The 26,535-nt window shown below is 45.5% G+C and overlaps 1 protein-coding gene across 1 annotated transcript; it reads right to left on the bottom strand.

Moving 5' to 3' along the window:
• Window positions 1-305: 305 nt before the first annotated feature.
• Window positions 306-25,022, bottom strand: LOC129707970 (pre-mRNA-splicing factor 18). Its single transcript, XM_055653482.1, has 8 exons — window positions 24,920-25,022; window positions 18,132-18,245; window positions 15,871-16,017; window positions 11,041-11,109; window positions 9,674-9,814; window positions 6,876-6,947; window positions 3,898-4,053; window positions 306-834 (listed from the first exon to the last, which is right to left on the bottom strand). The coding sequence occupies exons 1-8, from the start codon at window positions 24,938-24,940 to the stop codon at window positions 754-756; spliced, it is 801 nt and encodes a 266-aa protein (XP_055509457.1). The 5' UTR covers window positions 24,941-25,022; the 3' UTR covers window positions 306-753.
• Window positions 25,023-26,535: the final 1,513 nt, after the last annotated feature.

Genomic DNA, 26,535 nt, shown 5'->3' with positions numbered 1-26,535 from the left:
AAACAGGCCCTTCAGCCCACCAAATCCGCGCCGACCAGCTATTACCCCGCACACTAGCACTATCTTACACACTGGGGACAATTTACAATTTTTCTGTAGCCAACTAACCTACAAGCCTGCGTGCCTTTGGAGTGTAGGGGGAAACCGGAGCACCCGGAGAAAACCCACGCGGTCACAGGGAGAACGTACACACAGACGGCACCCTTAGTCAGGATGGAACCCGGGCCTCTGGCGCAGCGAGCCAGCGACTCTACCGCTGCGCCACCGTGCCACGCCCCATCTAACGACAATAATAAACCAGCATAAAGCGTATAAATGTTTTATATTACAATGCTACAAAAACTATCGACCAAGGCAAGTACAATTAGTAGACAGTAGCGGAGGAACAAAAGTGAGATTTAGCCAAAACTAACTGAGCAAAAATGGAGACTATTTAATAACTATATACATAATAATATAACTCTGCTTCTAATTGCTAATCCTCCCCACCCAACCCCCAAAATACTGCGTGAGTTATGTCCACATTAAAAAAAGTCTTGAATTACTCGAAGACTAATTGAAGAGAATTGAATACAGATGTTTACAAGTTATTTAATATTAAACAAACAGTTGAGAAACGTTGGAGTTTTGATGCCTTTCTGAAGAAAATGTACAAAGCACTAACTAGGTGCACATGATATATTGTTTATGGTTCATGTTGGCCCCAACTCTCTTACTCGTGAGCATATTGTACCCGGTCCAGAAGCACGCAGATCAGAGAGCGTTGTACTCCACGCACTTGGACGGGTCGGTAGAAAAATGCTTCTGACAGATGGTCATCAGTCGCTTCAGCCCCTAGAAACAAGTAACAAATGTTCACTGGGACAATCTTCAATACATGACATCTATTGCTCAATCATTCTGCATCCCATTGAAGTTACAATACAATACCCCCATCATAACTGGAGACACAAGAGACTGCAGATGCTGGAATCTTCAGATAAAGAAAAACAATAGGAGGGGCACAGTGACTGTCTGTGTGGAGTTTGCACGTTCTCCCTGTGACGGCGTGCAAGGGTCTCCTCCCACATCCCATGTCAAGTCAAGTCAAGTCAACTTTATTTGTCACTTAGACATACAAGATTGAACAAATTTTATCCAAACATATCCGCCACTTGTGATAAATGTCTAGCCCAAAAGGCAACTATAACACACTCCTTAGTTTCCTGCATAAAACTTTATAGATTTTGGAATGATATTTTTGAAATATTTACAAAATTATTCAAGACAAGAATGGAACCTAATACTGAAATGATTATATTTGGTGTAATGGAAGATGGGAATAAATTGAACACATCTCAAAATCTATTCCTTAATTATGGTTTAATAATAGCAAAAAAATTAATACTTAAATTTTGGAAGGGTACATCAATACCAACACTTAAAATGTGGATTGCAAGTATGTTGGACACCGCTCATCTTGAGGAAATGCGATTCCTCCTAATGGATAAATCAGACCAATTCATAACGAGTTGGTCTCCATTCGTCGTTTTTTTGGAATCATATGGTGCAACACAATTGTAAAAAATAACTGTTTCAGGACTGGACGAGGGTTGGTCAAGATTATAAATAATGATCTCCTTTTCTTTTCACTATTTTCTCTCTCAACTTTCTTCATTTACTCGTTTTCTTTCTTCACACACTATATATTTCACATCTTTCTATCCTTTACTATCTAACTTCTTTTTCTTATTCTCATCTTTTTTCAATGTAACAAAAAAAAAAGAAGTTGTACATAAAATGTATTATGAAAATATATATTAGGCACTTTGGTGCCATATGACTGTACTTACTTCTAATAAAATAAAAAAAAAGACATACAAGATGAAATGAAAGTGGCAATGCCTGCGGGATTGTGCAAAACAGAACAGAACCAGTATTTACATTTACAATATAAATAAAAACTAGGTAATTAGTCTCTGTCAAATTGTATCAAGTCTGTAAAGAGTAGATGCAAAAGCGGGATAACAGGACTTGATGTAAAGGAGTCATCGATGGTCAGTGTGGGCTCGGTGGGCCGAAGGGCCTGTTTCTGTGCTGTATCTCTAAACTAAGCGGGTCTCTAAATTCTCTTTTCCAGCTTCCCCCCCGCCCCATAATACCTAAAGAAAGATAGACACAAAATGCTGAAGTAACTCAGCACTTTGTGTATCCAGCAGTTTGTGTCTACCTTCGATTTAAACCAGAATCTACAGTTCTCTCCTACACATCTAAAGAAAGGTCCCGACCTGAAACATCGACTAATCATGTTCTCCAGAGAGGCAGCCTGACCTGCTGAATTACTCAAGCCAAGAGCCAAGAGAGATTTATTGTCACGTGTCTCACTTGCTGCAGCACAACAGAATATGCAAACACAAAACAGAACGGCAGATAAAAGTTCAGTGTGTACACAATAAATAAACAGATAAAGTGCAATAATAATAAGACTGTTACTACTCAGAGCTTAATGTTTAAGAAGGAACTGCAGGTGCTGGAGAATCGAAGGTTACACAAAAAAGCTGGAGAAACTCAGCGGGTGCAGCAGCATCTATGGAAACATAGAAACATAGAAATTAGGTGCAGGAGTAGGCCATTCGGCCCTTCGAGCCTGCACCGCCATTCAATATGATCATGGCTGATCATCCAACTCAGTATCCCGTATCTGCCTTCTCTCCATACCCCCTGATCCCCTTAGCCACAAGGGCCACATCTAACTCCCTCTTAAATATAGCCAATGAACTGGCCTCAACTACCCTCTGTGGCAGAGAGTTCCAGAGATTCACCACTCTCTGCGTGAAAAAAGTTCTTCTCATCTCGGTTTTAAAGGATTTCCCCTTTATCCTTAAGCTGTGACCCCTTGTCCTGGACTTCCCTAACATCGGGAACAATCTTCCTGCATCTAGCCTGTCCAACCGCTTAAGAATTTTGTAAGTTTCTATAAGATCCCCTCTAAATCTTCTAAATTCTAGAGAGTATAAACCAAGTCTATCCAGTCTTTCTTCATAAGACAGTCCTGACATCCCAGGAATCAGTCTGGTGAACCGTCTCTGCACTCCCTCTATGGCAATAATGAAGGAAATAGGTGTGGGCTCAACTTGCCCACACCGCCAACATGTCTCACCTGCCTGCAATTGGCCCATATCCCTCTAAATCTGTGCTATCTAACCCGAAACGTTGCCTATTTCCTTCGCTCCATAGATGCTGCTGCACCCGCTGAGTTTCTCCAGCTTTTTTGTGTAACCTTCACTACTCAGAGCTTGTTTGATGTCGTGTTTAATAGCCCGATGGCTGTGGGGAAGAAGCTGTCCCTGAACCTGGACGTTCCAGATTTCAGGCTCCTGTACCTTCTTCCCGATGGCTACTGCAGTAGAAACAAAGAACTGCAGATGCCAGTTTACAAATGAAGATAGAAGCAAACTGCTGGAGTAACTCAGCGGGTCAGGCAGTATCTCTGGAGAAAAAAGGATGGGTGACGTTTCAGGTAGTAACGGGTCAGGCAACTTGAGACTTTATTTTGTAAACCAGCACCCGCAGAGACATAAGAGACATACAGCGTAGAAACAGGCCCTTCGGCCCAACTTGCCCACACCGGCCAACATGTCCCAGCTACACTAATCCCATTACACTAGTCATAGAGTGATACAGCGTGGAAACAGGCCCTTCAGCCCAACTTGCCCACACCAGCTAACGTGTCCCATCTACACCAGTCCCACCTGCCTGCGCTTGGTCCATATCCCTCCAAACCTGTCCTGTCCATGTACCTGTCTAACTGCTTCTTAAACGTTGGGACAGTCTAAATTACCTCTGACGGCTCGTTCCATACACCCACCACCCTCTGGCCTTGCATCTTCTCTCTAAACTCAGAGCTTTCAGACAAACCTGAATGTATTTCCGCTGCGTTTCATCGTTTAATACATGGGCCACGTGCTTGGAGAAGATTTTTTCTCGACCAGTACGTGCGTGTATTCCCACCATGGTGACTCCGATGGGCCAGGGAGCGTTGCCAATGGCCATCTGAAGGTAAGCATCGTTCGCCTGCAGGGAAAGCAAACCGTGTATATGTCAAATTCATACATACACAAAATTAATATCATCACTAGAAACCACAAGAGAGAGAGAGAGAGAGAGAGAGTCATAGAGTGATACAGCGTGGAAACGGGCCCTCGCTCCAGAGCAAACAAAATCATGGGAGACCCCTTCCACCCCTGCAACGGACTGTTCCAGCTGCTACGGTCAGGCAAACGCCTCCGTTGCCATGCGGTGAGAACGGAGCGGTTGAGAAGGAGTTTCTTCCCAGAGGCAATTCGGACTGTAAACGCCTATTTCACCAGGGACTAACTCTACTGAACGCTTTTCCTTCCATTATTTATTATGAATAAGAATATGTGTGTTATGATTGTGTTTATAATTTGTTTGGTTGTTTTGTTGTTTGTCTTTTGCACAAAAGTCCGCGAGCATTGCCACTTTCATTTCACTGCACATCTCGTATGTGTATGTGACAAATAAACTTGACTTGACTTGACTTAGGCTCAACTTGCCCACACCGCCAACATGTCCCACCTGCCTGCAATTGGCCCATATCCTTCTAAACCTGTGCTATCCATGTACCTGTCTAAATATCACTTAAACGTCGAGATAGTCCCTGCCTCAACTACCTCCTCCGGCAGCTCGTTCCATACACCCACCACCTCTTCTTCCTTTTAAATCGTCCCCACCCTCACCTTAAACCTATGCCCTCAGGTTCTTGATTCCCCTGTATGTTCATTGGCTCAACTCCTCAACTTGGCTACACAAAATGTGACTAGTTAATTGGTTAGCTAGTGAATTTTTCTTTGTTGCACGTCAAGGGGCGGCACGGTGGCGCAGCGGTAGAGTTGCTGCCTCACAGCGCCAGACACCCGGGTTCGATCCCAACTGTGACGTTGCTGTCTATGTGGAGCTTGTACGTTTTCCCCGCGACCGCATGGGTTTCCTCCCACATTCCAAAGACGTGCGGGTTTGTGGGATATCTGGCCTCTGTAAATTGTCCCCAGTGTGGATGAGAAAGTGGAATAACAGAGGTGGTGTGAACAGGTGATCGATGGCCAGTGTGGACTCGGTGGGCCGAAGGGCCTGTTTCCTTGCTGCATCTTTCAATCCATCAAGGCACCCATGTGTATATTAAAAAGTCTGGCTGGTGACCCACAGTGCCAACTTGGTTTAACTATCTTCATTATTTCCATGCATTCTGCTTGGCTTTTACTCCAACAGTACAGAAGTAGGGATCTCTTGCCAATGGGACATGGTTTTTAATGCAACCATACCCAACACCTTGTGTGTACATTTAGTCCACTTACTTATTATTTGCCTTGGAGATTGGGTAGTGGAAGAAGGGCCAGAATCGTGAGGGCCATGCTGTCTTAGAAGAATAAGGGAAGTATCGCATTGAGGAGTATCGCCTTAGATACAGCTCTTAGGGCCAATGGAATCAAGGGGTATGGGGAGAAAGCAGGAACAGGGTACTGATTTACGATGACCAGTCATGATCATATTGAATGGTGGTGCTGGCTCAAAGGGCCGAATGGCCTACTACTGTACCTATTGTCTGTTTCTATGAGCCTTGACATGGTAATGTTGAGTTGATTTTGGTTTATTATAATGTTACTGCGGTACAGTGTAAAGCTTTTGTTGCGTGCTATCCAGTCAGAGGAAAGACAATACATGATGACAATATAGCCATTCAGTGTACAGATACATGATAAGGGAATAATGTTTAGTGCAAGGTAAAGCCAGCAAGTCCAATCAAAGATAGTCCGAGGGTCACCAATGAGGTAGATAGTAGTTCAGGACCGCTCTCTGGTTGTGGTAGGATGGTTCAGTTGCCTGATAACAGCCGGGAAGAAACTGTCCCTGAATCTGGAGCTGTGTGCGTTGGTTTTCACACTTCTGTACCTCTTGCCCGATGGGAGAGGGGAGAAGAGGGAGTGACCGGGGTGAGTGGTCCTTGATGATGCTGCTGGCCTTGCCGAGGCAGCGTGAGGTGTAGATGGAGTTGGTGGAAGGGAGGTTGGTTTGTGTGTGTGATGGTCTGGGCTGCTGGCCTTGCCGAGGCAAGGCGAGGTGTAGATGGGAGTCTAATGCTGGGAGAGTCATGAATGAGGAAGCAGAAGAGGAGGAGGATGAGGAGGGGGAAAATGTGGGACGTAACTACCTACTGGAAATGAAATGTTAAGTTAGATCCTGCGTAAATTTAACATTTCCAGTGGAAATTATTGAGGACCCTCATTTAAGATCCGATATAGACCCCAAAAAACAGCAATCTGTCTGGAAATAAAAAATAAACCCATATTTTCTTTGTCAATGTAAATATGTTGCACTTTTTTGACAATTCATTGATTTCTAACTTTCAAACAAACAATTCTGGCTTGAAAATTCATCTTATTCATATTAAACTATCAACACACGAGTTGAGGCAAACTCGGCAGAGGTCGTGAATTAGGTCGTGAAAGTGGGACTGGCCCTTTAATATAGTGAAAGGTGTTTAACAATTAGCGAAGGTGGACAAAAAAGCTGGAGAAACTCAGCGGGTGAGGCAGCATCTATGGAGCGAAGGAATGTGTGACGTTTCGGGTCGAGACCTGGAAAGCATCTATGGAGCGAAGGAATAGGCGACGTTTCGGATCGAGACACGGAAAGCATCTATGGAGCGAAGGAATAGGCGACGTTTCTGGTCGAGACCCTTCCGGGTCTCGACCCGAAACGTCGCCTATTCCTTCGCTCCATAGATGCTGCCTCACCCGCTGAGTTCCTCCAGCATTTTTTGTCTGCCTTCGATTTTCCCAGCATCTGCAGTTCTTTCTTAATAATTGGTGACATACCTTGACATATTCTCTCTGCAACATGAACTTGATGATATCAGTTATAGATTCTTTGATGTCTTGAGGCAGGGTCTGTGGGGGGGAAAGTAAAAGAAACATACTCTAATTTCCACGATATCATATGACATGAAATCATAGCAATTTAATGTTAGCACCAACTATAATGGGCTAATCATTCATAGCCTGTACAATGTCACCCCGATAAACACGGCAGTGGCAGTAATCAGAGAGAATAATGTATTGATGATGAATGTCACAGTCAGCTTTCTCACGCTCTGCCACAAAGTGCAATCAGCACGAGGGGACTATCAAATGCTGCTCAAGGTTTATGGATTTCCGGAATACTCGGCAAATTTATTCAGCAATAAATTATATCCTTTTGAGGTCAAATCGGTAAAAACATTATAATCTGCATTGCTATGGGAACGTTCAACTGTGTACATTCCCATTACTGAAAACACGTAGCAGTTCAGAGCCGGGCGGCGCAGCGGGTGGAGCTGCTGCCTCACAGCGCCAGGGACCCAGGTTCCATCCCGACCACGGGTGCTGTCTGTACGGAGTTTGCACGTTCTCCCCCCCTGACCTGCGTGGGTTTTCTCCAGTTTCCTCCCACACTCCATAAACGTACAGGTTTGTAGGTTAGAAACATGGAAACATAGAAATTAGGTGCTGGAGTAGGCCATTCGGCCCTTCGAGCCTGCACCGCCATTCAATATGATCATGGCTGATCATCCAACTCAGTATCCCGTACCTGCCTTCTCTCCATACCCTCTGATCCCCTTGGCCACAAGGGCCACATCTAACTCCCTCTTAAATATAGCCAATGAACTGGCCTCAACTACCCTCTGTGGCAGAGAGTTCCAGAGATGCACCACTCTGTGTGAAAAAAGTTCCTCTCATCTCGGTTTTAAAGGATTTCCCCCTTATCCTTAAGCTGTGACCCCTTGTCCTGGACTTCCCCAACATCGGGAACAATCTTCCTGCATCTAGCCTGTCCAACCCCTTAAGAATTTTGTAAGTTTCTATAAGATCCCCTCTCAATCTCCTAAATTCTAGAGAGTATAAACCAAGTCTATCCAGTCTTTCTTCATAAGACAGTTACTTAGCCCCAGTGTGTATGGGAGAGCGTTAGAGTGCGGGGATCGCTGGTCGGCGCAGACTCGGTGGGCCGAAGGGCCTGTTTCCGCGCTGTAATCTCTAGACTAAAACTAAACTGATAAACGTTTGGCACAGTGGCAGATGAGACATACGAGGCATGTTACCGGTACTGGAGGGCCTGAGCTACAGGGAGAGGTTGGGCAGACCAGGACATTATTCCTTCAAGCTCAGGAGGATGAAGAGTGATTTTTTAAGAGGTGCATAAAATCATGTTATAGGAGCAGAATTTGGCCATTCGTCCCATCAAGTCTACGACACCTTTTACCTTTTAATCCCATTCTCATGAGATGATGAGGGGATAAGATCAAGAGGGCAGATGCAAGGTTGTTTACCCGGATAGGGGAATCATTACCAGAGAGGCAACGTTCTCCCTCAGGGTGGTGCGTGCATGGAATGAGCTGCTAGAGGGGGCAATTGTGACAAGTGCTAGTCTAGAACATCATTGACAAGACAGGTAGTACATGGAAAGGAAAGATTTAGAGGGATCTGGGGGGACCAGCGTAGATGAGGCATCTTGGTCGGCACGGGCAAGTTTCCCTGTCGTACGACTGATGTCTGCACATCCTCCCTGTAACCGGGTTTCCTCCGGCTGTTCCGGTTTGCTCCCACATCCCAGTTTTGCAGGTGAATTGGCAGGGAAACTTGCCTACATGTTTGTCTCTATCACATGGAATGAAATAGTGAAAAGCTTTCTTTGTGGTGTGCTTCCAGTGAACACACTATAAAAGAGTGAGGCCCACCTCAAATTGGAGAAGCAGCACCTCATATTTCGCTTGGGTAGTTTACACCCCAGCGGTATGAACATTGAATTCTCCAATTTCAGGTAGTCCCTGCTTTCTCCCTCCTTCCCCTCCCCTTCCCAGCTCTCCCACTGCCTCCGCCCCTTCCTTTCTTCTTCCAGCCCCCTCCCCCACATCAGTCTGAAGGGTCTCGACCCGAAACGTCACCTATTCCTTCGCCCCATAGATGCTGCCTCACCCGCTGAGTTTCTCCAGCATTTTTGTCTACCCTTGATTTCTCCAGCATCTGCAGTTCTTTCTTAAACAGACTATAAATGATTGCAATCAACCTGTCCACAGGGATATAATGTTTAGTTTTCAGAGATACAGCATGGAAACAGGCCCTTCAGCCCACAGAGTCCACACCGACCAGCAATCCCGGTACACCAACACCATCACCCTGGGGACAATTTGCACTTATACCAATCTAATTAACCTATAAATCTGCACGTCTTTGGAGTGCGGGAGGAAACCGAAGATCTCGGAGAAAACCCACGCAGGTCAGGGGGAGAACGTGCAAACTCCGTACAGACAGATCCTGACTACAGGTGCTGTCTGTGTGGAGTTTGAACGTTCTCCGCGACCCACGTAGGTTTCCTCCCACACTCCAAAGATGTACAAGTTTGTAGTTTCATTGGCTTCTGCAAGAATTGTAAATTGTCCCCCAGTGTGTTGGAGAGTGCTAGTGCACGGGGCTCAGGTCGGCACAGACTCGATGGGCTGAAGGGTCCGTTTCCTGCTCCGTATATCGCTAAACAAAATTCTCCCACTAACCCTGGTCCATAGCCACAGAGAACAGCTCCTCTAGTAATTAGAACAAACAGTGACATGATTGCAGCTTTGGCAGAAGAGGCTGCTCACCTTTTTCCGCAGTTTCCTGAAGAGAGGTTTTAAGTACGATTCCGTTTGCTTGTGAGTCGCCCCAGCCAGTTTGCCTTGTACACTGACCTTCAAATAATCCTCTCTAGCATTTAGATCTTTAGCCCAAACATCCAGCAGAAACTAAAGGAGAAAGAAAAGTAGATTACGGCACATTACCGAAAAAATTAGATTCAAATAATTCCACTTTTTTCCGCAGAAATTTAGAAAGGAAATTGAATCAATATATCAATAGTAGAGTTCCACAGTGAAGTTCAGCTTCAGAGATGGCCACAGAGTTCTGGAGTAACTCAGCGGGTCAGGCAGCATCTGTGGAGAACATGGATAGGTGACGTTTCACAGAGTGCTGGAGTAACTCAGCGGGTCAGGCAGCATCTGTGGAGAACATGGATAGGTGACGTTTCACAGAGTGCTGGAGTAACTCAGCGGGTGCAGCAGCATCTATGAAGCTAAGGAAATAGGCAACGTTTCGGGCCGAAACCCAGAAGGGTTTCGGCCCAAAACGTTGCCTATTTCCAGAAGGGTTTCGGCCCGAAACGTTGCCCATTTCCTTCACTCCATAGATGCTGCTGCACCATTACTCAGCGGGTCAGGCAGCATCTGTGGAGAACATGGATAGGTGACGTTTCACAGAGTGCTGGAGTAACTCAGTGGGTCAGGCAGCATCTGTGGAGAACATGGATAGGTGACATTTCACAGAGTGCTGGAGTAACTCAGCGGGTCAGGCAGCATCTGTAGAGAACATGGATAGGTGACGCTTTGAGTCGAGACCCTTCTTGCAAGAATACCATATCTGAAGATATAACCTGGTCCATCAATGGTACTGACCTCCCTACCATTAAAGGGATCTATAGGAGGTGCTGCATCAAAAATGCAGCCAGTATCAAAGACTTAAATCTAACTGTCCACTCTCGTATATCGCTACGTAGACAGAAATGCTGGAGAAACTCAGTGGGTGATATATGTGTTGTGTAGTATTGTAATTTACCGTACTTCTAATAAAAATAACAAAAAAAAAAAAAAAAGAAACTCAGCGGGTGAGGCAGCATCTCTGGAGCGAAGGTGACGTTTCGGGTCTCCACCTTTCTTCAGACTGGGTCTCGACCCGAAACGTCGCCTATGCCTTCGCTCCATAGATGCTGCTGCACCCGCTGAGTTTCTCCAGCACTTTTTGTCTACATTCGATTGTCCAGCATCTGCAGTTCCTTCTTAAATAAATAGTTTGAAGGTTAATTGGCTTCTGTAAATTGCACGGAGAACGGTCACGGGGAGAACAAACAAACTCCGTACAGTCGTCAGAATCTACCGCTGCGCCACAGTGAATATACCATCAATGTATTCAGCCTTACCCTGAGAACTTTGGTTATGATGTCCATGTCTTTGTAGTCGTTATCTTGACCCAAGGACTCGCCCAACGCCTGCATTAAAAAAACAACCCATGAATGCTCACATGTTGAAGCACTGTAAATGAAACACTGAACAGTAGCTAATAGAATAAAGGGCCTGTACCATGTGGCAATTTTGTTTCGGTGACTACCGGTATCAGGTCACCGAGAAAAACTTATTGACGCGCGGTGATTATTCAACACTTTATTTTGTCGCAGCTGGATTTTGAAATGTTCAAAATATCTTGGCGACCCTGAGCTGAAGAAAATCGGCTAGTGGGACATTGCCCTTAAGGGGGATATAGACTACGTAAAAGCAGTTGGGATTAGTCGCAATTGGCGCCATTGATAGCAGAGACATTGTGGGCCGAATGGCCTGTCCCGTGCTGATGCCAGAATCATAGACTATGGCGGGTGTAACGAGCTGCCAGAGGAGGCAGCTGAGGCAGGTACTATAAGCACAGAATCGTATATCCATTGGCCCAACTTAACCAAGATGTTAGTGCCACTTGCCCACATTTGTAATCTACTTATTGATTTATTTATTCATTTATCTGTGCATCTATCGATTTATGTTTTTCAAATTTAAAAATATGTATTTGTGTCCCATACTTAAAAGACACCTTGGACAGGTACACAGGTAGAAAAGGTTTAGCGGGATATGGGTCATGCACACGAAAATGGGCCTAGTCGACCTTGGTCATCATGTGTGAGTTGGGCCAAAGGGCCTGTTCCCGTGCAACGTGACTCTATGACTAACACACTGTAGGAGAGACAGAAAATGCTGGAGTAACTCAGCGGGACAGGCAGTATCTCTGGAGAGAAGGAATGGGTCCCTTCTTCACACCAGTTCCTTCTCTCCAGAGACGCTGCCTGTCTCGCTGAGTTACTCCAGCTTTTTGTGTCTATCTTCGTCTGCTGTTCCTTCCTACACACTGTAGGAGGGGACTATACTACTACAGGGTAGTATGTGGCACAGCGGTAGAGTTGCTGCTGCCTTACAGCGTCAGAGACCCGGGTTCGATCCTGACTCCGGGTGCTGTACGGAGTTTGTACGTTCTCCCCGTGACCTGCGTAGGTTTTCCCCAGGAGCTCCGTTTTCCTCCCATATTCCAAAGACCGACAGGTTAGTAGATTAATTGGCTAGGTAAAATTGTAAATTGTCCCGTGTGTGTGTGTGTGTGTGTGTGTGTGTGTGTGTGTGTGTGTGTGTGTGTGTGTGTGTGTGTGTGTGTGCGCGCGCGCGCGCGTGTGTGCGGGTGTGTGTGTGTGTGTGTGTGTGTGTGTGTTTGCGTGTGTGTGTGTGTGTGTGCGTGCGTGCGTGTGTGTGTGTAGGATAATGTTAATGTGCAGGGTTGATGGTCGGTGCAGACTTGAAGGGCCTGTTTCCATGCTGTATCTTTAAAGTAAACTAGTCGTGGAGTTCCAGAATACAAGTAGCAGAACAAATTGCCATCACAGCCCCTTGTGCCTACTCCACCTTCAGTGGGTCAAAGCCGACCTCACACTGCGAGCAGCACTTTCCAACACTCCATTCCATGGCCAGGTTCATAGATAGGAAAAGTTTGGAAGGATATGGGCCAAACATGAGCAAATGGGACTAATTTAGATAGGGCATCTTGGTCAGCATTGATGAGTTGGGCTGAAGGGCCTGTTTCTATGCCGTACACCTACAGTTGGGCCACAGTTTAAGAATAAGGAGTAAACCATTTAGAACGGAGACGAGGAAACACTTTTTCCACACACAGAGTTGTGAGTCCGTGGAATTCTCTGCCTCAGAGGGCGGTGGAGGCCGTTTCAAGAGAGAGCTCGATAGGGCTCTTAAAGATAGCGGAGTCAGGGGATACGGGGAGAAGGCAGGAACGGGGTACTGATTGGGGATGATCAGCCATGATTACATTGAATGGTGGTGCTGGCTGGAAGGGCCGAATGGCCTACTCCTTCACCTATTGTCTATTGACTACTTCCTTAATATTCAACAAAATTAATTCCGTTAAATGGTAACAAAAAACAAAAAATACTGGGAACACTCAGACCTGGGAGCAGAGAATCTGATACATCAACGTTGCTGCTCTCAATATAAACGTTCTCTGACATGCCAAGCAGTATTGTATTTCTGTTTCAGACGACAGAATTGTTAATCTTCACTGCCCAAGATAGCATGTTGGAGGTAGGAGTCTGAGCGATGGGATTAAAATTAGGCTGCGTCGCTGTCAAGCTAAGGTCATGTACTTTCTCCCGAGATGAGGGGTGAGGGGTGGGGGGAGTCCAGAACCAGGGGCCACAGTTTAAGAATAAGGAGTAAGCCATTTAGAACGGAGACGAGGAAACATTTTTTCCCACAGAGGGTTGTGAGTCTGTGGAATTCTCTGCCTCAGACGGCGGTGGAGGCCGGTTCTCTGGATGCTTTCAAGAGAGAGCTAGATAGGGATCTTAAAGATAGCGGAGTCAGGGGATATGGGGAGAAGGCAGGAACGGGGTATTGATTGGGGATGATCAGCCATGATCACATTGAATGGCGGTGCTAGCTCGAAGGGCCGAATGGCTTACTCGTGCACTTATTGTCTATTGTCTATAAAGCTAGGATCAGCCCCCAGGCTAGGTCTGGGAAGCTAACAACTTGCAGCAAGCATCAGGAGTTATTTCTGTGGCATCGGCTGCTTTGAATCGAAGGAAATTGAAACTGGATTGAGTTCAGAGAAGCTGTTCAGAATTTGGGCGGCACGGTGGCGCAGCAGTAGAGTTGCTGCCTCACAGAGACCTGGGTACGATCCTGATCACGGGTGCTGTCTGTACGGAGTTTGTACGATCTCCCCGTGACCTGCGTGGGTTTTCTCCGGGTGCTCCGGTTTCCTCCCACACTCCAAAGACGCGCAGGTTTGTAGGTTAATTGGTTTTGGAAATAAATGGTCCCTAGTGCGTGTAGGATAGTGGAAGTGAGTGGGGATCGCAGGTCGGTGCAGACTCGGTGGGCCGAAGGGCCTGGTTCCCAAGCTGTATCTCCAAACTAAACAAACCTAAGATCTACGAGGATATTGTCAGGACCCGCGGGCCTGAGCTACAGGGAGAGGTTGTGCAGGCTGGAACTCTTAGGGCTGAGGAGGATGAGGGGTGATCTTATAGAGGTGTATAGAGTATGGAAAGTGTGGAGAGAGTGTCCAGCTTTAAGTTTCTGGGCACTCACATTTCAGAGGACCTCACATGGTCCACCAACACCGCTGCGCTGGTCAAGAAGGCACTCCAACGACTGTTCTTCCTGACGACAATAAAAAAGACTGGTCTGCCCCAACAGCTGCTGACAACCTTCTACCGCTGCACCACAGAGAGCATATTAACGTATGGCATCTCTGTGTGGTATCTCAGCTGCACGGAGGCGGAGAGGAGAGCTCTTCAGCGCGTCGTCCACAGAGCGCAGAGGATTAATGGGACACATCTACCAGCCTTGGAGGGCATCTACCACACACGGTGCCTCAGGAAGGCCGTCAGCATCCATAAAGACTCCTCACACCCCTGTAACGGACTGTTCGAACTACTTCCCTCCGGCAGACGTTACAAGGCCTTCTACGCCCAAACCTCCAGACTCAGAAACAGCTTTATTCCCAGAGCTATAGCGGCTCTGAACCGGCCCTGCTGAGTGCCCCCCACCCCGCCCCCCGGACTGTCTCCCTCAGATGGTCACGTCACACAGCTTATTTATTTATTTTACTTTTCTTTTTCATCGGTTGGAGCTGCATACTAAATCCCGTTGCACTAACGTGCAATGACAATAAAATATATTATTATTATTATTATTATTATTATTATTATTATAATAACACGAGGGGAATAGATAGGTTGAATGCAGTCTTTTACCCAGGGTAATGGAATCAAGAACTAGAGAACAAAGGTGGAGGGGAAAGGTATAATAGAAACTTAAATGACAAACTTTTAACCGAGAAGATTGTGAGTGCATGGAACGAGCTGTTGGAGATGGTAGTTGAGACAGGAACTAGAACAGCATTTAAAAGGCACTTGGACAGGGACAAGGATAGGAAAAGTTGAAAAAGGATATGGGCCAAATAGGACTCGTGTAGATGGGGCATCATGGTCAGAATGAATGAGTTGGGCCAAAGGGCCTGTTTTTCATGCTCTGTGACAAGCAGTTAGTTTTTACCCAACAAGCAAGGTATAAAGTAATTTTGACAAGATCAAAGAGCGACCACAAAATTAACCAGGGTAGACAAAAATGCTGGAGAAACTCAGCGGGTCAGGCAGCATCTATGGAGCAAAGGAATAGGTGACGTTTTGGGTCAAGATACTGAAAGCATCTGTGGAGCGAAGGAATAGGCGACGTTTCGGGTCGAGACGGAAGGATCTCGACCTGAAACGTCGCCTATTCCTTCGCTCCATAGATGCTTTCTGGGTCTCGACCTGAAACGTCACCCATTCCTTCTCTCCACAGATGCTGCCTGTCCCGCTGAGTTTCTCCAGCATTTTTGTCTACCTTCGATTTTTCCAGCATCTGCAGTTCTTTCTTAAACAAAATGAACCAGAGTTAGATCATGAATATAAAGACAAACGATCAGGTTGTAAAAGTCGATTTGGTTGGATAGTAAACTGGTTGTCAATAATGTCCATAATCCCATAAATAATCTTGAATAAAGATTTCCAACTAACCCCACTGTAAAATGCGACCATTCTGTGTTTCAAATTGCCATTTATTCATCAAGGTAGTGTTAGATGATAAAACCAAAGATTTAAAACCTTCATAGCTCCTGCCTTCAGATAGCCCCATCGTACAAAGCCCTTACTTACCTCCAGTTCCTCTATGGTGGTGTTTTCTTCATGAATTTTCAGGTCATTCTGCTCCACTTGTTCACCCTGCTCCTGTCCAGCCGCAAACTCATTCAGATTCTGCTGGTCTACCTTGTCCATGGCAGTTTTCAAGTCATTCCGCAAACCCTACAGGCAGGAATAGAGAAACGATCAGACTGAAGTTCCAGTTCAACGTCCACATTTATTGTCACATGCACCAATTAAGGTCCAGTGATATTTGAGTTACCGTGCAGACATACAAGTCACACAAACGCAGTACACGATGGAGTTTAACATAAACATCCACCACAGTAGAATCACATTCCTCACTGTGATGGAAGGCGATGAAATTCACTCAATCTTCCTCCAAGAAGGGAAGTGTTGTGTGTTTGGGTGCTTGGAACTGACTTAAAGTAACACTCAGATACGGGAGTAAACTAACAAGTTTCATTATTCCAGAACGCCACCTTGAGTCTCCCCAGCGCATTCATCCCCTCGCACAACACATAACACATGCCAATTATATCACACTGCTCCCCCTTTAACTTGGAGGCAGGTAACACCATTTATATAATATACACCACAGGTAGAAACAAAAAAACCATGGCAGCACAGTGGCGCAGTGGTAGAGTTGCTATCTCACCGCGCCAGAGACCCGGGTTGGTGCCTGACGACAGATATTGTCTGTGAGGAGTTTGTGCGTTCTCCCTGTGACCGTGTGGGTTTTCTCCAGGTGCTCTGTTTTCATCCCGCACTCCAAAGATGTACAGGTTTGTAAGTTGATTGGCTTCTGTAAATTGTCCGTAGTGTGTGTAGGATAGTGCTCTTAAAGATAGTGGAGTCAAGGGATATGGGGAGAAGGCAGGAACGGGGTACTGATTGTGGATGATCAGCCATGATCACATTAAATGGCGGTGCTGGCTCAAAGGGACAAATGGCCTACTCCTGCACCTATTGCCTATTGTATGGGGGTGATCGCTGGTCGGGGTGGACTTGCTGGGCTGAGAGGCCTGTTTCTGCGCTGTATGTTTAAAGACATTACTGCAGATGCTGGTTTATACCAAAGATAGACACAAAAAAGCTGGGGTAACTCAGCGGGTCAGGCAGCATCTTAGGAGACAAAGAAATGGGTGACGTTTTGGGTTGGAACCCTTCTTCAGACTGAAACGAAAAGATGATGGGGGCGGAGTGGGGGGGTTGGGGGAGGAGAAGAGAGATGGAGAGCTGGAGGCGACAGAAGACCGGGACCAATCAGGTCAGCCATAAATGATCTCATACAACCCAGCGGTATGAACACTGAATTCTCTAATACACTCGCCTCCCCTCCCTGCCCCCTTCCCCCACCCTGTCATTTTACCAGTTCCACAGTTCTCCACATGCTTCTCTTGAGATCACACCTTCCCCAGCCAACCCTACAAGATAACACCCTTGCTGAAGCTCATTTGCCACTGGCCTCGACTGTTCCTGGTATTTGGTCACCTCCAGCTCTTCTCTTCTTTCCTCTCTTCTTTCCTCTCTTTCTCCTCTCTGCCTCCTCTCTCTCTCCCTCCTCTCTCTCTCCCTCCTCTCTCTCTCCCTCCTCCTCTCTCCCTCTCTCCCTCCGCCCCCCCTTCCCCCGCCCCCCCCCCGCCTTCACTTTCAGTCTGAAGGGTCCCAATTTGAAACGTCACCTATCCATGTTCTCCACAGATGCTGCCTGACCCACTGAGTTACTCCAGCACTCTGTGAAACGTCACCTATCCATGTTCTCCACAGATGCTGCCTGACCCGCTGAGTTACTCCAGCACTCTGTGAAACGTCACCTATCCATGTTCTCCACAGATGCTGCTGCACCCGCTGAGTTATGGTGCAGCAGCATCTATGGAGCGAAGGAAATAGGCAATGTTTCGGGCCGAAACCCTTCTGGAAATAGGCAACGTTTCGGGCCGAAACCCGGAAGGGTTTCGACCCGAAATGTTGCCTATTTCCTTAGCTCCACAGATGCTGCCTGACCCGCTGAGTTACTCCAGCACTCTGTGAAACGTCACCTATCCATGTTCTCCATAGATGCTGCCTGACCCGCTGAGTTACTCCAGCACTCTGTGAAACGTCACCTATCCATGTTCTCCACAGATGCTGCCTGGCCCGCTGAGTTACTCCAGCACACTGTGTCCATCCATGAATTAACATAGTCTCCAACATAGCATTGTGATATTCAAGCTTCAAGTGGGAATGTTTCGGTTTCTGTATAAAATGCCACTCGTACAAAATGGAAACATTACCTTATTAATCTCAGGAGTTAGGATTTCTATTTTTCGAAGACGTTGGAAAGCTTCGTAGTCGGATTCAGCAAACAGGCGAATTGGCTCCCCACGTTCACGGAGTCTTCGAATCACCTTGAAAAATAACAAGTATGATTTTAATCACAGGAATTGCAACGCTGGGAAGCCCTTCTTTGGACATCTCCAGAATAATATTTGTTTAAGTTTATGATTGTCACATGTACCGAGCTTTGTTTTTCATGCTATCAAATCAGATCAGATAATATCACAAATGCAATCAGGTCAAACTCAAGTACAATGGGTAGAGCAAAGGGGAAGATACAGAGTGCTCTTGCCATCACTCTGATACAAGTTAATCTTCGTCTCATCTGTCCACAAGACCTTTTTCCAGAACTGTGGTTGCTCTTTCAATTACTTCTTGGCAAACTGTAACCTGGCCATCCTATTTTTGAAGAGGAGACCAAGATTAACTTATATCAGAGTGATGGGAAGAGCAAAGTATGGAGGAGAGAAGAAAAATCCAAAGCATACCACCTCATTCTGAACACCAGGAAAACAAAAGAGCTCATTGTCGACTTCAGGAGGCACAGCACCGACTTAGCCCCCCTACACATCAACAGCGAGTGTGTGGAGAGGGTCAATACCTTCCGGTTTCTCGGCGTCCATATCGCTGCTGATATCTCCTGGACGGACAACACGACAGCGGTCATCAAGAAGGCTCAGCAGCGGCTGCACTTCCTGAGGGTCCTCAGGAAGCACAACCTGGACTCTAACCTGCTGCTGACCTTCTACCGCTCGTCCATCGAGAGCCTGCTGACATACTGCATTACAGCATGGTATGGCAGCTGCACCATGGCAGACAGGGAGAGGCTTCAGAGGGTAACTAGGACAGCGCAGAGGATCATTGGCTGCCCTCTCCCCTCCCTGATGGATATCTACACCTCCCGCTGCCTTAGCAGGGCAAAGAAGATCATCAAAGACAGCTCCCATCCTGCGTTTGGACTTCGACCTGCTGCCCTCTGGAAGGCGCTATAGGTGCATCAAATCCAGGACAAATAGACTCAGAAATAGTTGCTTTCCGAGAATTATAACTACTATTAATTCTAATTCACACATGCACTGACTTCACAGCCCAACACCACGGACTTCCATCTGTATATATGTATATATGTATGTAGCGCCGCAGAATTGTGCACCTATTCCCCCCCCAATCCCCCCCCCTTCTCCCTTCTGTTTTTTGTTTTTCTGTCTCTTGTTTTTTGTGCTAAATTGTATGTATGCACCGAGTACGAGCAGCTTTCAGTTTCACTGTACATGTATAGTGACAATAAATGGCATATCATATCATCTGTGAAACACGGTGGTGGGGGTGTTATGGCCTAGGCATGTATGGTTGCTGAAGGTACTGGCTCACCTATCTTCATTGATGATACAACTGCTGATGGTAGTACCATAATGAATTCTGAAGTGTATAGATACATCTTATCTGCTCAAGTTCAAACAAATGTCTCAAAACCTATTGGCCAGCGGTTCATTCTACAGCAGGACAATGATCCCAAAAATACCGCTAAAGCAACAAAGGAATTCTTCAAAGCTAAAAAATGGTAAATTCTTGATTGGCCGGTCTGAACCCAATTGAGCAGGTCTTATATGTTGACTAGACGACCCGTGGACCCGTTGGGTTCCCGTTGTGACAGATTTGTAATAAAATCCAAGGATTTCACACACGCGGGTGGATACCGGGCTCGGCAATCCTCCAGCAACTGGTGATGTCCATGAATCGCAGACTTCGAGCAGTCATTGCATGCATAGGATATGCAACAAAATACTAAACGTGACTACTTTCATTTACATGACATTGCTGTGTCCCAAACATTATGGGTGCCCTGAAATGGTGGTGGGGGGGGGGGGGGGGGGGGGGGAGACTATGTATAAACACTGCTGTAATTTCTACATGGTGAAACCAAAATGTATAAAAATACCCTTTAATAAAATCAGACAATGTGCACTTTAACCACATGTGATTTTTTTCTATTACAAATCTCAAATTGTGGATTACAGAGGCAAATCAATAAACGATGGGTCTTTGTCCCAAACATTATGGAGGGCCCTGTATTTGTGAGAGTAAAACCAAATACAAAGCCTACAATTTTTAATGTTACCCTCAGGGGACAAAACAACTTCCTGCTTGAAATAAGCGTCAGCACTCAGGTTTCCTTTCCCTTCAGGGAACCAAGCTGAATTAACCAATGTAGCAGCTTTCCTCTCCATCCATCTTTAAATACATTTGGTGTGGTACAACAGCACCATCTACTGCAATCCCATCCCAAACACTTGGAAGCGAATAGGAATAGTAATTACGCTCAAAACTTTCATCCCTTCAGATCGGTAAGTCAAGATTCAAGATTCAAGTGAGCAATTTGAGAAGTTAATACAGGAAAGAAAGGACAGGTAATGTCTGAAAATAGAAACAAAGAACTGCAGATGAAGTTTCATAACAAAGATAGACACAAAGTGCTGGAGTAATTCAGCGGGTCAGGCAGCACCTCAGGAGAAAAAAGGACGGGTGATGTTTCGGTTCTTCAATCTTTTTTTTTCTCCCGAGATGCTGCCTGACCCGCTGAGTAACTCCAGCATTTTGTGTCGATATAACAGATAATGTCTATTATTTCAAAAAGCACTTTGTATGAAGCGCAGCACGGTGGCGCAGCGGTAGAGTTGCTGCCTCACAGCACCAGAGACCCAGATTCATCCTGACTAAGGGTGCTGTCTGTACAGGGCCTGTGGGTTTTCCCCGGGTGCTCCGGTTTCCTCCCTCACTCCAAAGACGTACAGGATTGATGGTTACTTGGCTTTGGTAAAATTGTCCATAGTGTGTAGGATAGTGATTGTGAAGTGGTCTCAGGTGAACAACCTCCCACAAACAACAGTATGATTGATTCAAGAATCAAGAGAGTTTATTGTCATGTTTCCCTGATAGGCCAATGAAATCCTTGCTTTGCTTCAGCACAACAGAATATAGTAGGCATGAATACAGAACAGATCAGTGTGTCCATATACAATTGTATATAAATATAGACACACATGAATAAATAAACTGATAAAGATAATGGGTTATTAATGTTCAGAGTTTTGTCTGAGCCAAGTTTAATAGCCTGATGGCTGTGGGGAAGTAGCTATTCCTGAACCTGGTCGTTGCAGTCTTCAGGCTCCTGTACCTTCTACCTGAAGGTAGCGGTGAGATGAGTGTGTGGCCAGGATGGTGTGGGTCCTTGATGATGCTGCCAGCCTTTTTGAGGCAGCGACTGCTATAGATCCCCTCGATGAAAGGGAGCTCAGAGCTGATGATAGACTGGGCTGTGTTTACTACTTTTTGTATAATGATCCACGCTACAATGCTGAGAACTATATTCTGCACTCTGAATCTTCCCCTTTGCTCCACCTATTGTACTGGAGTTTGACTTGAATGTATTTATGTTTAGTATTATCTGATTTGATTGGACAGCGTGCAGAACAAAGCTTTCCACTGTACCTCAGTACACGTGAAAATAATTAACCTGAACATAAAGATTTTGTTTTTGTGATAATGATTGATGGATATAGACAGAAAGGCAAGAAATTCTTCTTTTAGCAAAATGCCATAAAAAGCTTCTAACAGCTCATCCAAAACGCAGTATAATATCATGTTAGTACTACAATGCAATATCAGCCTAGACTTCAACATCTCTGAGGTGGGACGTGAGCAGCTGAGGTGGGACTGACTCCGAGATGAGACTGCTACTTTCTAGCACTGACACTTGTTATTCCTACCCAGCGGAATAAGTCGCAGTCGGATATTTGTCTGAAGAACGATTCCGACCCGAAATGTCACGTACTCATGTTCTCCACAGATGCTGCCTGACCCACTGAGTTACTCCAGCACTCTGTGAAACGTCACCTATCCATGTTCTCCACAGATGCTGCCTGACCCACTGAGTTACTCCAGCACTCTGTGAAACGTCACCTATCCATGTTCTCCACTGATGCTGCCTGACCCGCTGAGTTACTCCAGCACTCTGTGAAACGTCACCTATCCATGTTCTCCACAGATGCTGCCTGACCCGCTGAGTTACTCCAGCACTCTGTGAAACGTCACCTATCCATGTTCTCCACAGATGCTGCCTGACCCATTGAGTTATGGAGCAGCAGCATCTATGGAGCGAAGGAAATAGGCAACGTTTCGGGCCGAAACCCTTCTGGAAATAGGCAACGTTTCGGGACGAAACCCGGAAGGGGTTTCGACCCGAAACGTTGCCTATTTCCTTAGCTCCATAGATGCTGCTGCACCCGCTGAGTTACTCCAGCACTCTGTGAAACGTCACCTATGCATGTTCTCCACAGATGCTGCCTGACCCGCTGAGTTACTCCAGCACTTTGTGCCTATCTTAAGTAAGATAATCCCATTCATGCCCAGTTTTATCCCTGCACTTTTCAACTCAAAAATGTTTTGCACTTAAAGTTGATGAAAGTGCAAGCTGCTTAATGGTGCAGTGAGGATAACAAGAGATTATCTGGGATCATGGTGCACAACAAGACCACTGCTATGTGTCGGAAGGAACTGCAGCTGCTGGACACAAAAAGCTGGAGTAACTCTGCAGGACAGGCAGCATCTCTGGAGAGAAGGAATGGGTGACATTTCGGATCGAGACCCTTCTTCAGACTGAAAGTCACGGGAAAGGGAAACGAGAGATATAGACGATGATGTAGAGATACCACTGCTGTTATTGTGAACGTCTGCACCAGTGTGATATTCTCGTACCTCGAAAATGTTCAACGCCATTATTTTGTTTTGGGGCCAATGTGACATATTTATTAATGCTGCATCTTTAATAAACATATCTTTTTTCCCCCAGGGTGGATAAATTAACCATATAACCATATAACAATTACAGCATGGAAACAGGCCATCTCGGATCTACAAGTCCGTGCCGAACAACTTTTTTTTCCCTTAGTCCCACCTGCCTGCACTCATACCATAACCCTCCATTCCCTTCTCATCCATATGCCTATCCAATTTATTTTTAAATGATACCAATGAACCTGCCTCCACCACTTTCCACTGGAAGCTCATTCACACCGCTACCACTCTCTGAGTAAAGAAGTTCCCCCTCATATTACCCCTAAACTTCTGTCCCTTAATTCTGAAGTCATGTCCTCTTGTTTGAATCTTCCCTATTCTCAAAGGGAAAACCTTGTCCACGTCAACTCTGTCTATCCCTCCCATCATTTTAAAGACCTCTATCAAGTCCCCCCTTAACCTTCTGCGCACCAGAGAATAAAGACCTAACTTATTCAACCTATCTCTGTAACTTAGTTGTTGAAACCCAGGCAACATTCTAGTAAATCTCCTCTGTACTCTCTCTATTTTGTTGACATCCTTCCTATAATTGAGCGACCAAAATTGTACACCATACTCCAGATTTGGTCTCACCAATGCCCTGTACAATTTTAACACCACATCCCAGCTTCTATACTCAATCAAGTATTAGAGGGCATGGGTTTAAGGTGAGAGAGGCAGTAGATGTACGGGGCAAGTTTTATATTTTACATAGAAGGTGGTGAGTGCCTGCAATGCGGTGCCAGGATATTGATCATGCACAGATAGATAAGAGATGGGCTTGGCATCATGCTCAGCACAGACATTGTGGGTCGAAGGGCCTGCTCTTGTGCTGTACTGTACTATGATAAAACTGCTCCAAATGCTGCTGAATGGGACAACGCCATAGCAGGATCTTATGAAGCAAATAAAACTCATAACAAATGGGACTTAATAACTTACCATGGCCTCTTTAAATATAAATAGATTCTTTTGCAGTATAATCCAATATATTAAACAAGGAAACAGACCTGCTGTTATTTGACATTTTGGACCCAAATTGAATAACAAAAGTTCCATTTCCCATTCCTATTGAAACAAATTTCATTGTACAAATCCTGATTAAATATTAATGGGCCTGTCCCACTGTTCCGAGTTCATTCGAGAGTTCTCCCGAGTTTCCCCTGATTCGAACTCGGAGATTTATGGTAATGGCCGCTCGTAGGTACTCGGGGCTCTCGTGGATATTTTTCAACATGTTGAAAAATCTTCACGAGTCTTCACGAGCTTACCGCGTTTCCTGATTGTAATTGTCTTTCTGCTGACTGGCTAAACAATACGATAGAACTTTACTTATCCTGGGAGGGAAATTGATTTGCCAACAGTCATAAAATACAAAATACATGAAACATGAAATTAAAGTGACAAGTGGAAAGGATTGGGGATGTTCAAAGATTAGGGGGGGGGGGGGGGGGAGTTGTCCACTTTGATAGCCACAAGGAAGAATGATCTCCTGTGGCGTTCTGTCCTGCATCTTGGTGGAACCAGTCTGTCAAATGAATGAATGAATGGGTTTATTGGCCAAGTATTCACATACAAGGAATTTACCTTGGTGCTCCGCTCGCAAGTGACAATATGGCATACAGTGAGTTAGGAATGACACATAAAACATTAAACATTAACAGTAAAACATTGTTGATTAAACATGTGAATGAAATAAAATAGAGCAAAAGGAGGCTACAGACTTTTTGTTATTGAGTAGAGCTAGTACCCATGGGAAAAAAGCTGTTTTTATGTCTGGCTGTGGCAGCTTTGCCAGTCCGGAGTCACCTTCCAGAGGGAAGTGCTGATGGTACTCCTCGCATAGCATGCAACAAAAGCTTTTCACCTTGGTACATGTGACAATAAACTAAACGGAACCAGCAGAATGTACCTCTTGTCTGGAGAGAGTCATAGGCAGCTTCTCCTCGGTAAGTCCCAGTTCAACTCTTGGATGTGACGATGAGGACTCATCCTGCTCACTAGTTTGTGCTTGAACCTGTTTATCGAGAACATTCATCATTAACATTTACTGCAAGAAAAAACAAACTAACATCATCCATCACCCTAGTGGCTACATCAGCACACATTACATGTGTAGGAAGGAACTGCAGATGCTGGTTTAAACCAAAGATAGCCACAAAAAGCTGGAGTAACTCTGGGGTAACAGGCAGCATCTCTGGAGAGAAGGAATGGGTGACGTTTCGGGTCGAGATTCTTCTTCAGTCTCGACCCGAAACATCACCTTTTTCTTCTCTCCAGGGATGCTGCCTGTCCCACTGTTACTCTGGCATTTTGTGCCTATCTTCAGCACAAATTACATGTTGTTTTAGATGTAAAGATAGGATAGATGTGTTCTAAGAGGCCTCTGGATAGGCATGTGGATATGCAGGGAATGGAGGGATATTGATTTTATGCAGGAAGATGAGAGGAGGTCTTGGCATCATGTTCGCAACAGACAATGTGGGCCGAAGGGCCTGTTCCTGTGCTGTACTGTTCTATGTTCCCTGCTCAAATAATCCCAAACCGAACAGGTAAGCATAGTCCAGGGATATTTTCCAGCTTTCTCCTCCGACCTCGTACAATCACAGAAGACGGTCCCTACCCGAAACGTCGCCTATCCATGTGCTCCAGAGATGCTACCTGACCTGTTGAGTTACGCCCACATTGTGTCTTTTTTTTTTGTAAAACAGCAGCTGCAGTTCCTCATTACTATATATCTATTGAATATAAACCTAAGATAGACACAAAAAGCTGGAGTAACTCAGCGGGACAGGCAGCATCTCTGGAGAGGAGGAAGGGGTGACATTGCAAGTCGAGACCCTTCTTCAGATATAAACCTGGTCGACTTAATCTCTCCCCCCCTATGGTAGTTTGGCCATTCCACAAATTAGCCCGAGAACCTTTTGGTACATTCCCAATCAGGATATTAAAGCTCTATTCATGAGAGGCAAAGAAAAACAAACTGTGTACAATAAATGTGGCACCGGTCGGGTCTCCTATTTTAGTGGCAACAACGGGAAAGCAGACTATTTATCTAAAGGGTGGCCGATTGGGAAAGGGGGAGATGCAGCGAGACCTGGGTGTCATGCTACACCAGTCATTGAAGGTAGGCATGCAGGTGTTCAGCAGGCAGTAAAGAAAGCGAATGGTATGTTAGCTTCATTGCACAAGGGAATTTTTTTTGAAGTTAAAATAGGAAAGGAAGGGACTGCGCTCCTAGATCTACATGTGGCAGTTGTACAGGTCTTGGTGCTTACCCACATGGATATTGCTTACAGTTGTTGGTCTCCAAATCTAGGAAGGACATTATTTCCATAGAGGGAGTACAGAGAAGGTTCACCAGACGGATCCTGGGTTTGTCAGACTGTCTTAATGAAGTAAAGGCTGGATATAGCTTGGTTTTATAAGCCTGCTCTAGAATTTGGAGAATTGAGAGGGATCATATAGAAACTTACAAATTCTTAGGGCTGGACAGGCTAGATGCAGGGAATATTGTTTCCCGATATT

The sequence above is a fragment of the Leucoraja erinacea genome, chromosome 22, assembly GCF_028641065.1.
Source record: "Leucoraja erinacea ecotype New England chromosome 22, Leri_hhj_1, whole genome shotgun sequence".
NCBI lineage: Eukaryota > Metazoa > Chordata > Chondrichthyes > Rajiformes > Rajidae > Leucoraja > Leucoraja erinaceus.
Note: the sequence above shows the minus strand (reverse complement) of the source record. Positions and strands in the feature narration are given on the sequence as shown.

Coding starts and splice junctions, on each gene's coding strand:
- LOC129707970 (XM_055653482.1), bottom strand. CDS start 24,940: ATGACTCTCTCCAGACAAGAG. Junction 6,948..9,673: donor TCAGGAAACTGCGGAAAAAG/GTGAGCAGCCTC, acceptor TCCCCCCCACAG/ACCCTGCCTCAAGACATCAA. Junction 4,054..6,875: donor TGCAGAGAGAATATGTCAAG/GTATGTCACCAA, acceptor CTTTCCCTGCAG/GCGAACGATGCTTACCTTCA.